This window comes from Pyrenophora tritici-repentis, chromosome 10, assembly GCF_003171515.1.
Source record: "Pyrenophora tritici-repentis strain M4 chromosome 10, whole genome shotgun sequence".
NCBI classification, from domain to species: domain Eukaryota; kingdom Fungi; phylum Ascomycota; class Dothideomycetes; order Pleosporales; family Pleosporaceae; genus Pyrenophora; species Pyrenophora tritici-repentis.
In genome coordinates this window covers 656,922-669,507 of record NC_089399.1, presented here as the reverse complement: position 1 = coordinate 669,507, position 12,586 = coordinate 656,922, and the positions used below count along the sequence as shown (strand labels likewise).

The 12,586-nt window shown below is 50.0% G+C and overlaps 5 protein-coding genes across 5 annotated transcripts; 1 reads left to right on the top strand and 4 right to left on the bottom strand.

The window, feature by feature from the left end:
* Window positions 1-109: 109 nt before the first annotated feature.
* PtrM4_040850 (IlvA, Threonine dehydratase) lies at window positions 110-1,834 on the bottom strand (the record flags this gene model as incomplete). Its single annotated transcript, XM_001937584.1, has 1 exon — window positions 110-1,834. One exon carries the CDS (start codon window positions 1,832-1,834, stop codon window positions 110-112), a length of 1,725 nt encoding a protein of 574 aa, XP_001937619.1.
* A 533-nt stretch (window positions 1,835-2,367) lies between these two features.
* On the bottom strand, window positions 2,368-2,622 carry PtrM4_040840 (uncharacterized protein; the record flags this gene model as incomplete). The annotated part of the gene is made up of 1 exon (XM_001937585.2): window positions 2,368-2,622. The coding sequence occupies one exon, from the start codon at window positions 2,620-2,622 to the stop codon at window positions 2,368-2,370; it is 255 nt and encodes an 84-aa protein (XP_001937620.2).
* Window positions 2,623-5,249: 2,627 nt separating this feature from the next.
* On the bottom strand, window positions 5,250-7,894 carry PtrM4_040830 (uncharacterized protein; the record flags this gene model as incomplete). The annotated part of the gene is made up of 3 exons (XM_066104389.1): window positions 5,250-5,469; window positions 5,655-5,722; window positions 7,667-7,894. The coding sequence occupies 3 exons, from the start codon at window positions 7,892-7,894 to the stop codon at window positions 5,250-5,252; spliced, it is 516 nt and encodes a 171-aa protein (XP_065958953.1).
* Window positions 7,895-7,994: 100 nt separating this feature from the next.
* PtrM4_040820 (uncharacterized protein) lies at window positions 7,995-8,231 on the bottom strand (the record flags this gene model as incomplete). The annotated part of the gene is made up of 1 exon (XM_066104388.1): window positions 7,995-8,231. The coding sequence occupies one exon, from the start codon at window positions 8,229-8,231 to the stop codon at window positions 7,995-7,997; it is 237 nt and encodes a 78-aa protein (XP_065958952.1).
* Window positions 8,232-10,474: 2,243 nt separating this feature from the next.
* PtrM4_040810 (uncharacterized protein) lies at window positions 10,475-10,945 on the top strand (the record flags this gene model as incomplete). Its single annotated transcript, XM_066104387.1, has 1 exon — window positions 10,475-10,945. The coding sequence occupies one exon, from the start codon at window positions 10,475-10,477 to the stop codon at window positions 10,943-10,945; it is 471 nt and encodes a 156-aa protein (XP_065958951.1).
* Window positions 10,946-12,586: the final 1,641 nt, after the last annotated feature.

The window sequence follows — 12,586 nt, the reverse complement described above, 5'->3', positions numbered from 1 at the left end:
TAATCTTCGTAAATGGTGATGGCCGTTATATGAGAGAGTTTAGTGTATACATCGCCATGTTCCCTAAACACAACTCCACCATCATCCACCTCCACGACACATGCCACACCTAATCCCTCAAAAACATCCTATAACTCTCATTCTCCGTAACATCCATATACGGATACCCAATCTCCTTCAAAAACTGCTTCAACATGCCCCTCTCCTCCTCTTTACACTGAATGCCCGCCAGAATCTTCGCGACATCGCCGCCGTAATTGCGGTAATGGAATAGACTGATATTCATGCCACCTGGCTGAAGCGTATTTAGAAATTTATACAGTGCACCACCGCGCTCTGGAAATTCGAACATGAACATTTGCTCATCAGCGGCATTGCTGCGGCCACCGACGAGATAGCGAATGTGCGATTTAACCAATTCATCGTGCGAGAGGTCTTTGGCGTGCATGCCTGCGATGGCGAGACGCGCGATGAGGTCTTCGATGTCGGCTTCGCGGGAGGAGGGTTTTACCTGGACGCCTACGAGGATATGGGCAGAATGCGGGGAGCTGTAGCGGTATGAGAATTCCGAGACGGGCATGGGATGTATGATATCGACGAGTGCGGCGAAAGAGCCGGGGGTTTCTGGTATACGGACGGAGAGGATGGCTTCTTTGTTTTCACCAATAGAGGCGCGTTCGGCGACGAAGCGGAGGCGGTTGAAGTTCATGTTTGCGCCTGATGCTATGGCGATGAGACCGCGTGTGCGATCTGGACACGGGTTTCTCTGAACCCATTTTTTCAGGCCGGCAAGGGCAAGGGCACCGGCTGGTTCGACGATGGAGCGTGTGTCTTCGAACATGTCTTTTATGGCTGCGCAGGTCTCGTCGGTTGTGACTTGGACGACTTCGTCGACGACTTCTTGACAGATGCGGAAGGTTTCTTCGCCGACTGTTTTTACGGCGGCGCCGTCGGCGAAGAGACCAACGTCGTTTAGGAAGACGCGTTTGCCTGCTTTGAGGGATTCTACCATGGCGTTTGCGTCGTATTGTTCTACCCCAATTATCTTCACGTGCGGCGCGATGCGTTTGATGTAGACGCCTGTTCCAGCGATTAGACCGCCGCCGCCGACGCAGCAGAAGACGGCTTTTAGGTCTTGGAGGTTGGTTTGGCGGAGAAGTTCCATGCCGACAGTTCCTTGGCCGGCGATTACATAGGGGTCGTCGAAGGGTGGTATGGACACCAGACCGTGGAGTTTCTCCAACCGCGCAGCTTCGGCTTTTGCCTCGTCAAAGTCTGCGCCGTGGAGAATAACCGATCCACCTAGTCTGGACACGTTCTTGTGTTTGATGTCTGGGGTTCCTGATGGCATGACGATGGTAGCGGGTATCTTCAACTTCCGCGCTGAATATGCAACTCCTTGCGCGTGGTTGCCTGCACTACATGCCACTACGCCACGCCACCGGTCTTTGGGTTCAAGATGCGCCATTTTGTTGTATGCACCGCGCAGCTTGAAACTAAACACCGGTTGCAGGTCCTCTCTCTTGAGTAGTACATTACATTCTAACCGATTACTCAGGTTCGTTGCATGTGTCAATGGCGTCTCTTTCACTACTTCGTACACGCGCGATGTCAAGATCAGGCGCAGGTAGTCTGGGTACCCATTCGGTAAAAGGAATGCGTCGGGGATGAGGTGGTGCGGTGCTTTGGGGGATGACGACTCAGAGCGTGGACTGGGGTTTGCCGTGTATTCGGTGAGTGCGAGACTGGATTTGGGGGTACGGGGCGAGGCGAGGCCATTGGGGTTGTACGAGTCGGGCGTCGTGGGCCGTGAGTAGTCTGCTATATTTGCCATCGTGTGTTGTAAGGAAGGAATTGGAAATGTGCGTGTTGGTGAAAGCGGTCATTAAGCCAAGTTATTTTTTTGGAAAGTAAGATAGCTCCGGCTTCGGCCTGCGTCGGAGGCTGGGGGGTGCAGCAGGGGTTCGGAGTAGCGCGTTGTCGGGAGCTTGTGGTGGGGTAACTTGCTGTCTTCATCACTTCCGACTTCTCAACCAACATCATCTCATCTCAGTCCAGATTCGCTCATCTGCAAGCATGACAGCGTCGGCACATGTCGTCGCGCGGCATATTCATTCTCGTTATCTCATCCTGTCTCTGTCTCTGCACTTCCTACTAGTCAAAATGCGCCTGTTGTGATACCCAGTTTGTCATCGTTCATGCAATGCTGCAGCTTTCCCTCTTCGCTTTTTCCTGATAATCAAACACCCTTGAACGCCATCCCACAGTCGTCGCGAGTCGCGATAGCAATCACGCCACAATCCTGCCAGCTAAAAAAAGAAATCGACAAGATTAGGTCTCTCTAGACTACCCGCTTTCAAGGCTTGGCTATCCGGAGTCTGTTTCCTCGTGACCGGCGTTGATGACCTCAACAGTAGGCGCAGACATGCGGCGGATTCCTCGTGGAAGGCTGCAGTAGGTGGGTTGTCGGGGAGGCTCTGGGCGGCCAGACTGCGCCACATCATTGGTTGCGATCTCAATGTACGCGTGAGTTGGCTCTCTGTATGAAGTGCAAGAGAGAAGGCGGAGGGTGCTGCGGATGACGTTGATGATGCTCTCCCGCTCATCGGTTGAGCTGCCCATAGACGACATGTTGAGTTGAGAGTTTGTGGGGTGTATTGTGGGGATGGAGATGTTTGTGACTTGTAGTTGCGGGCTGTTGCTGTTGTCGGCGGGCAGGCTGGTGTTTGTGGCTCTAGCGCGAAAGGGGTCGAAGGTTTGGTGGTGGTGATTCGGTTCCCAACTTCAAAGTCCAAATTCGCATTCTGCGATACCTGTGCACCACATTGTTTGTTTCATTCTCCTAATTCAACCACTCGCTCGTTGAGGTTCCCCCTTTCAATTCCTTCTTCTTCTATGATGTGGTAGGTACGTAGTCGAGGAGTTGTGGATTTGTCGCGGCATTTGACCAAATTCGTCTACCCTTGCTGCGCTAGATCGGATAGTGGATTACCGACTTTCATGCGCGCTCGGGCGGGCAAGACATCCCCAACAACTGATACTAAGGGACTCTCAACGCCCCTCGTAGTTTGTTCTTCGCATAGATCATGTCGCCATCTCTCTTCGCGCCTAGAGGCCTCGTCCACGTCCCCTGCCAGCGCCTCCTCTTCTGCGACCACCACCACCGCGACCTCGGCCACCTCTACGGCCTCTACCTCTGACTGCCAGCTGCGGTACTGGTGCGGAACATGGACTCCTTCTTGGTAATACCCTTCCTGGTGGCCTTGTTCTGAAAGTCGTTCTAAGCAGACATTCTCTTCTTGAGCGTACCCTTGTTAGGGACTCGACTATTCGCATAGATCATGTTACCTTCTTCCTAACTTCTCTCTGCTCCTCTTCCGCGACCACTGCTACCATGTTCTCGGCCACCTCTACGGCCTCTATCTCGACTGCTAGCTACTGTACTGGTACGGAACATAGACTCCTTTTTGGCGATACCCTTCTTGGTGGCCTTGCTCTGAAAGTCGTTCCAAGCAGACATTCACTTCTTCAGCGTACCCTTGTTGGGGACTCGGCTACCTTTCTTTGGTTCTCCATCATCAGCGGTCAGTGCCTAGATGCGTCATCAATGAGAATTGTATCGAATAAAAATGAGCAAGCCAAAGCTGGATTTCGAGTCGGGAGCTTAGATATCGCTGGCATCTCTGTCTTGCCAACCGCCCAGAGTCATGCACATCCGACCGTTGTTGCACCGAGCTTTACCAATATACATGGTCTTTTTATTGGAGTCCGAGTCACCCTGGCACCTTGATACCACAGTGGGGGTTGAGCGAAGCAATCCGCCTATCAAGGCTGGGCCTGGACATTCATTTCCTACGACATGACCCCCGGGAGTCACCAATGTGCGTTCCACAAAGACCAGCACAACCGGACAGAGTCTTCCCTTGTGTCGCCCCTCGAAGCATGTGTCCTGGTTTCGAAACTGGTATGGTTACTGACTATGCAGCCTCCGCATTGAACATCGATGCGTGCTGTACACCCTCCGTTGTCTGTGCGTAGATTGGGAACTTTTTGTAGTCGACCAACATGACCGGCTACTTCGTTGTATCCGCCTTGCTCGCACCAGCACTACTATTATGAGAACACGGTGCTGTCCTGGAGCACCAAGGACCGTGCTTTCCTCGCATGAAGATAGTACCCGATGCTGATGTTCTAGGCCTCTCAATCGATGATGCTGCTTCCATATGCCGTGCGGTCTTGATGGGGCTGCCAGCAATCATGGTCGCTTCACTTGCTTGAACAGTGTAGTCGCCCATAGACACTCTGATTCGAGATGTGAACATCCAATGCGGCATTATACGTAAGGATGAGGATTGCCGAAGTCTAAAGTTTGACACGGAGTCTTGGTTCTCAGTACGGATCAGTTTAGATGAAGCTGTTCCCTTCAAACTCAGATGCCAATTGCACCCATCTTGGGATATATGAATCTCCTCCATTGAGGCCTCGGGGAATTGGAACCAGGTTGTGTTCCGGTTTCTTTCCTGCAGTGTCGACAATGGTTTGGACACGATGACGGTGTTGAAGAGACGACAATGACCTGAAACCCGTTTGACATTAAGAGAAGACAGATACGTCAGGAAAGAGGTGGGAGATAACCTGCCCATGCCGGTACTGGTGCATTGGAAGGCAACGAGATCGAGTGTTCCGGAGCCGCGAGTTGATGCCACGCTGTCGAGGGGCCTACGACAAGTGAAACACCGAGCTCCATTTGTGACTCTGCACCGTCGCCGTAGACGGTAGCAGCGACTCCTTGGTGAGTCGCACAAGGGAGAAAGGGATATCTGCGGCTGGGGTTGATAAACCAAGCTCTTGCGGTACCACATCGCCTTCGGTTTGTTTGCGAGCCTAATGGTGGGCTTCATAGAAATCTCCCCTCACGAACATCTTCTTGTAGCCTTGGTGTCTCACTATTCCTTCTTTTCTATACTGTTGAAGACGGGGAACAGCTCGGAAACCCGTTCTTTGACCTCTGAAAAGAGAGAGGGTTGAGTTGGTAATATCAGCAAGGCTGGAACCATCACCTGTGTGGCTGGAACCCAAGGGTAGGTTCCTGCATCCTTTATAGAGGCAGTCTACAGTCGCCGTCAGTGTGTGCCTGGCGTTGAAATCTTCCTCACAAACTACAGAACATCCTTTGGGCTCATTGTCTTCATCAGCAGACTTGGGAATCGGTCGTACACTTCTTGGACTTCGCGTTGGCCGTCTTCGGTTCACTTCCAGATGAGGAAGGCATCGTCGAGGTCCTTCTCTTTCTCCAGCCGCTTCTGGTATGTTATGGCCTTTCCGCCAAACCTCCAGATAATTTCTTCCTTGCCGTCTGTATGATCTTTTGTATCCGGCTGTATGATCCAACGAGGAGGCGGATTGTGACGAGAGCTCTTCCAAGCTTTTTCAACTCTTGCATCTTCAAGGAGGATGGCGGAAGCGCCGCTTTATGGCGACTGTTATTAGCACAGCTGCCACCATACATCAAGAGAAGGATACGTACAATGCAGATCGAACCACCTCACGTTGATGTTGAAGGTGGGGTCTTCCACGGCTGTCCGCCCCAGGTACGGACGATGCCGATGGCAGTCGATTGTGTTCGGCGGCGTCCTAGGCTAGCAACGAATTACGAGTATGAAGAACTGAGGTTTTCGGCGCCGTTCAGTAGGCTGAGTGCCTCTGGTGTTGTGGTAGTATGCTGCAGGGGATGTTAGCTGCGACCGAGCACCATCGACAGCTCGACTACGGGGTCTACCGCCGCCAACGTGTAGATGTAAAGAGCACTGAGAAGAGAAGCTGCTCTCATCCAACGCCCGTCACAGCACGGTAAATATTGCTGGTGGTGGTGTTGGCGTAGCGTAGCTGCTGTCGCGAGCTCTCGAGGGTGTCTGCAGAAGGGCAGAAAAACTTACATGAGATCGGTTACAGACGTCTGTTACAAGTCGACTGGCTGTAACCCCTCTGTAATCTAAGAACAATGAGGTTCTCTTGTGGGGAATGTCGTGGGTGAAGGTTCTTGGAGTTTGTGGCCAAAGAGTTTGTGAGAAGGGGCGGGAGACAGACGCTGAAAGTGAACCCCGCCACAGCGGCCAAACAACGCCAGAAGCTGCAGATGAAGCCGAAATCCCTCACGACTTGAGAAAGCAGTATCCTGCTTGAGGCTGTGGGGGTCAGGTTAAGTTTGTGATTACACAGCAGTGGCTTCTTGCTGTAAACATCTTTTCCTAGACCAGGCAGGTAAGCAGCATGCTCGGTGCATATTTTTGCTTAAGAGGTACTCGGAATGCATTGGCTATTGCCAGAAGACGATGTACATGTATCTAGCAACCTCCACAGGGCTGCGAGAGGCAGAATCAGATCTGCGATCCCATGGCAGCACAAGCGACATTCTCCCAGCCTACGCGAAAAGGCACACTCAGCGCAGATGCATGTTCAGGCTATCCTCAGCGTGTATCTAGCACCCCCACAGTCCACCGCATGATCTGCAGTATCTCCCACATAGGCCCCAGCCCATCAGAGTATCGTGCGCGTTACCATAGTTTGCTCGCAGATCACTGCAGCGAGTGCAAGTGCAGTCAGCTCCTATATGGCAGCAAACATGTCATGGTTTTCAGAGCATACAATTGTGGCATCAAATATTATGTAACAAGGCCAGGACACAGCTTTTCATACAGCACATTTCCCGTAGGCAGGGGCGTAGGGCTAAGCATTTTACTGGCCTTGGAATTGTCTTGGCTCTATGAGCGATGAAATATACTACCGATCTCTACTGTCACTTTGTTATCTCATGCTGCGCTAGTTTGGTTCGACGACAGTGTTAGGGCATGAGGCCTTGAGCCTCATGGGCGCCGTGAGAGTGGGGCCACGTTTGGGCATTGCAGAACGAACAGGTGAACTACACAACGAGATCATGTTGCTCCAAGAGCAGAGATTGTCTTTGATTTCAGGTTTGGAGATGCTCGACAGGACTGCATCGGCGGAGACGACGATATCACCAACGGGCGCAATGCACGACGGGTTCACATAATGATGCGCTTCATTCAGATATTACAAGTAATGGCATCCAAGCTCAGGAGCTCTTTTGCCACTACACCCCGCTGCCATCGAAAAACGACATCCGCTGCGACGTATTATGGCGGCCAAGCACCCTACAGACTTCAGCCTTGATGGTAATAGACCGTAACTACTACAAGCATTGATTAACTGTGTTATCCTGATTATCACTACAAAGGCAAGCTTGATTACAGCACTTTTCTGGGTGAGAGCAGTTACACGGTCCATGTTGCAGTACAATGCAGTCAATTAAAGTGTAACCGCGCGAGGCAGTCATCAGAGTATATTCTGTTCTGTTGTTGTTGTGCTGTCATGGCCACCTTATATGTAGCCATAATCAGGGTCTATTTATATGACGTATCTCTGATGCTGGTGAGGGGAGAAGGTGCTCATGGAGGGGAGGGAGGAGCGCCAGGACAACGCACGTGACATGCGCAATACCCTTGCCTCACAAACCGCAACAGTCCACCTTGAGGAGCGCATGTTGTAACCGTTGCTATCAAAATTTTGTGCTGGTCTGTGTTGTAACCTAGATGGATGAGGCATCAGCGCGTGACACAGAAAACAACAGGAAGCCAGTTAAACATACCGGTGTTGGTGCCGTAATTGTTAGGGTAATTGTCTTAAATGGCGAGATCTTAAGACAGGCGCATGCGGAAGAGATTTCTGCTACCGCAAACTTGTCTAAACCTTTTGGAATTGTTCGAGCCTTGAGGTAATGAACTGGGGCAGCCATGGGGGTGATATCAGAACGTTTGGGGAAATTGGCGTTTCCGAAGACGGTCGTGGTGGTAACAATGGTTACGATGACGTCCATGGTACTGTACGAATACTCATTAGCTTACTGATCACCGGCCTTTCTTAGTCAACAGCTCTTACCTTGGTCCTGGGGTAACAGTAGCTGGAACCGTTGTCGTTCAGGGAACACGTAGGTACGACTTGCAAAAAGAAGACGCTGGTGCTCCTAGTCCTTTGAGTAGTCCCAAGGCCCCCTTGACAACATCGCAGTCTACCTTCACATCACCACGCGGTGAAAGCAAACCATCTGTAGCAGAGGCTGAACAAGAGGCAGGCGGTATTTGAGGTGAGCAGCTTACGTCCATGGTTGCGGCGGCCACCGAGAGGAGCGAGAACAGAGATGTCTTGAACAGCATGATGATGAAGAATTGACCTTTTCGTTTTGAGTACAGACTGGAATGCAAGTTCAGGCCATATATATATATATATACATCACAGGAGTCAATGGCTTTCTAAAATTGACTGAGTCCTGAGTTTTGTGGCGCTGTTGGAGACAGCTGAGAACGAGGCTGGACTTGGGGATATTCACGACCATCGCAGTTGTCAGAGCAATAAACTAGGATGATTCTAGTCGCCATTCGCCGGGTCAGGTACGAATCTCTTAAAATCGTTGGCATTGTTAGTTCCAGACCCCGACCCGAAGCACTTCTTGAGAATAGCGTGTAGTTTCGCGTCGGCATTAATGGGTAACGTATCGTGGCTGTACCCCTTCTGGAAAGTCCGTTACCGCTTCTTACTAACGATAGGTATAGCTATAGCCTCTACGCTTCTCTACAAGTAGGTAATAGCTACTAAGAGCAGGGAATTTGACATGTTGCACTTTCTGGAAAGCTCTCTCATTGTCTAGAATCTGTTGGAAGCTGCGTTATATATTGAAATTCTACGAATATTAGTAGATTGTTGGTAGGCCTTGTACGATCGTACGGGTGAATAACAACAACGAGGTTCTTCTAGTGACTGGTATTGGTATTGATTATCTACGAACGTAGGTGCTACGAAGGTACACCTAAGCTCAGCGCAAGTTGGACCGAAGTCGGGCCGAAGTGTCAAGCAGCCGACGTCTCTACCGATACTCACGATCCGACATAGATATTAGTATTCCATGTTTGCTAAGCGTGCCTTTCCTGTGGAGTCGTGCCTGTACACGCTGTCATGCATGATCGACGCTGCTAGCGTAAACCTTAACGCCCCGTGATTGCTTTAAATTACTCCCGAGGTCCTTCCAACCTTAAGGTCACTAGCAGGCACGGCTCGGTACGAAAAGGATCTTGCGAAAATCTATGGACAGTCTCGAACGGCCATGATCTTTGCTCAGAGAAGTGCAATCTCCGTATTCCACTCGCATTATCTCGAACATGTGGAGTAGTTCTTAAGATGCCCCCTTAACGTGCCCACCCAGAGTTTTCTCGATCAATATCCTGTGTCCACTGTATATAAAGTAGTATTGGTCAACATCGCGAATTGAAGCTTCAGTACTTCCCAGGTACCAAGCATGTCATCAAAATCAACCTCTAGCGATCAGTACACGATATAATCAGAACCTCCCCGGCTTTGAATTTACGAATTAGTAAAAATAAGAGCCATATAATGTAGAATCACTGCCTTTAAATATAACAATCCCAGTAGATTAGGGACTACTTGAGTGAAATGAGAATAGCCTACCAAGGAAAGGTACATCATAGACTAAGTGGCGGAGGATCTCGAAAAGTGCAATTCGTAGAAGAGTGCAAACAGCCTAGGAGCTACGATTTTCGCCCCCATCTAAGCTAAGCTGATCTGCCAGTGTGAAGGGCCCGCAAAAATGAGTAAAAGCTGTTCGACATTGCGGGATCACACAACCTCAAGTATGTGGACCTTTACCCGCACCAACATCTCGTATTGCTCAGTGCCTTACCTTAGACAAAAATAAAATGGAAGCTGAATAATTACATCATTATTGCCCGGCATTTACAAGAGGAGGCACTATCGGAAGCATCTTGCGCTTGCGCAATTGCAGTTGTCAATTTCATTACATCACGGATAAAACTGCGCTCGTGGTAAGTCGCGACCTCGCTGTAAGTTGAGTCTAATACTGACAAGCTACCTGATCCAAGGCCCCCCAAACGATACTAAAGCTTACTTTGAGCGTCGGCGACGGTCACTTTCGGTCTCTAAAGTCTTATTTCGAATTACAGCGACCCTCAGGTGAGTCGCGGTCACCCACGTACGTTGTTGGTCGAGCGATAAACTAACGAATTGAGTAGCGAAGATCCCCGGAGACACGGAGATAGTCACAGTCGTCCAGTGCTAAGCTATTACACGACGCAGACTCACCTGAGGTGAGTTATCGTCATCCAGCCGGGTGAACACAGAATTGACGACCGGATTATTCAAAGGTTCTCCAACAATGACGGGACATCGTCATGAATCTTTGCGCTAATTGCCGCCTGGGGACAGACAAACCATAATTGATCATCAGCTTCAGCGGGGCTTTACAGCCAAAGAAGTCGAAGAACATTTTCCTGGCGCACCGGTGGATGGCCAACTCCAAAAGGAAGTCCTGAGGCCAGGGTCTACACTAGGCACTGACTTACACGAGTTGCTCCATGTACAGCTAGGCATGCCCAACTTCATCAGCGACTTTGAAGCGAGCGAAATTATTGCGATCGTACTCTTGATGGGTAGGTCCCGAAAAGCAACGGAGGATCAGATTCTCGGCCGAGCTCGCAACCTACCCTACTTCCATCGTTGTCTTGAAACCGGATCTGATTTCGAAAGGCAAACCATCAGCCACTTGATTTTGTGCATTTCTAGGCAATTAAAATCAGATAAGTCAAAATTTAACGCAAATTTCCCACATGAGCAGCACTTCGAGCTTCGAGTGGAGCCAAGTCTTGGCGCCCAGAGGACTGACAACTCCCTCCTGCCTGCTTGGAAGGCTAAGGCTGGCGCTGAGATGGCAGAAGAAGAGGGTGAAAACGAAGATTATGAGAAGTTCTTCGATCCGGAACACCACGATAATACCGATGACCTTGAAAAACACTACGACGAAAGGAAAGTGTTTAAGACGCGAGGAACTGGCCCGTGGTAGAGTGTCCATGTCATCGAACACCAACTTTTCGAGATGACAAAAAGGTCCTGGATTACCCTTTTTTCATCTCAATTCCATTGAAATGCCTGCCTGGAATCAGTTTCCAACGTCTGCTTTTGCGTGCAGGCGTTGTGGCGGGCGCGCTGGCCGCTGCAACTTTGACAGAGTTGTTACCTGGCCTTAGTTGAGAGAAATCTCTGCAAATGGCCCGTGCGCCAACTGATTTTAGATGTTCGATCGAAGGCACCCTCTACGAAACCGACAGAGCAACGGCTCTTCCTTAGGTATATATCTCTATTGCTGCAAAGTAATAGGCCTATATATCTAGATGCTACCTATACCCGAACGCCCTAAACCAACTCGATATACCGACCCCATATACCGAACCGCTCCAGCACCTGCTGTCACCAGCACACTCACGAGCAAAACACCGACCAGGCACTAGATGTATAGATCTATTATCTCTCTTGTAGATCCCTATATACAGACGCCTACACCAAAAGCCCTCTCCACCGAACGACCTAAACCGACTCGATATACCGACCCCATATACCGAACCGCTCTAGCACCTGCTTTCACTAGCACACGCACGAGCAAAACACCGACCAGGCACTAGATGTATAGATCTATTCTCTCTCTTGTAGATCCCTATATACAGACGCCTACACCAAAAGCCCTCTCCACCGAACGACCTAAACCGACTCGATATACCGACCCCATATACCGAACCGCTCTAGCACCTGCTTTCACTAGCACACGCACGAGCAAAACACCGACCAGGCACTAGATGTATAGATCTATTATCTCTCTTGTAGATCCCTATATACAGACGCCTACACCAAAAGCCCTCTCCACCGAACGACCTAAACCGACTCGATATACCGACCCCATATACCGAACCGCTCTAGCACCTGCTTTCACTAGCACACGCACGAGCAAAACACCGACCAGGCACTAGATGTATAGATCTATTCTCTCTCTTGTAGATCCCTATATACAGACGCCTACACCAAATACCCTCTCCACCGAACGCCCTAAACCGACTCGATATACCGACCCCATATACCGAACCGCTCTAGCACCTGCTTTCACTAGCACACGCACGAGCAAAACACCGACCAGGCACTAGATGTATAGATCTATTCTCTCTCTTGTAGATCCCTATATACAGACGCCTACACCAAATACCCTCTCTACCGAACGCCCTAAACCGACTCGATATACCGACCCCATATACCGAACCGCTCCAGCACCTGCTTTCACTAGCACACGCACGAGCAAAACATCGACCAGGCAATAGCTGTATAGATCTATTCTCTCTCTTGTAGATCCCTATATACAGACGCCTACACAAAACAACAGACAGACACTGTATAAAACTACAAACAATATTTCTTTTCGCAAAGAGCTCGCTGTTACATCTCTTTCTGTTCACCACACTGCTCTTTAGCACCCGCGCCAATGGAAGACTAGCTCGGAAATTGGACTACGCAACTATCCTCCAAATTGTACAAGACCTATAGAAACTCCATATTGAACAACATACATAGAACGGCTTAGCCAAAGTCCTACATAGTCACCGACTGATACAGGACTCTAATGGAAATATAATAATAATAATAATAATAGAGTGTCCATGTT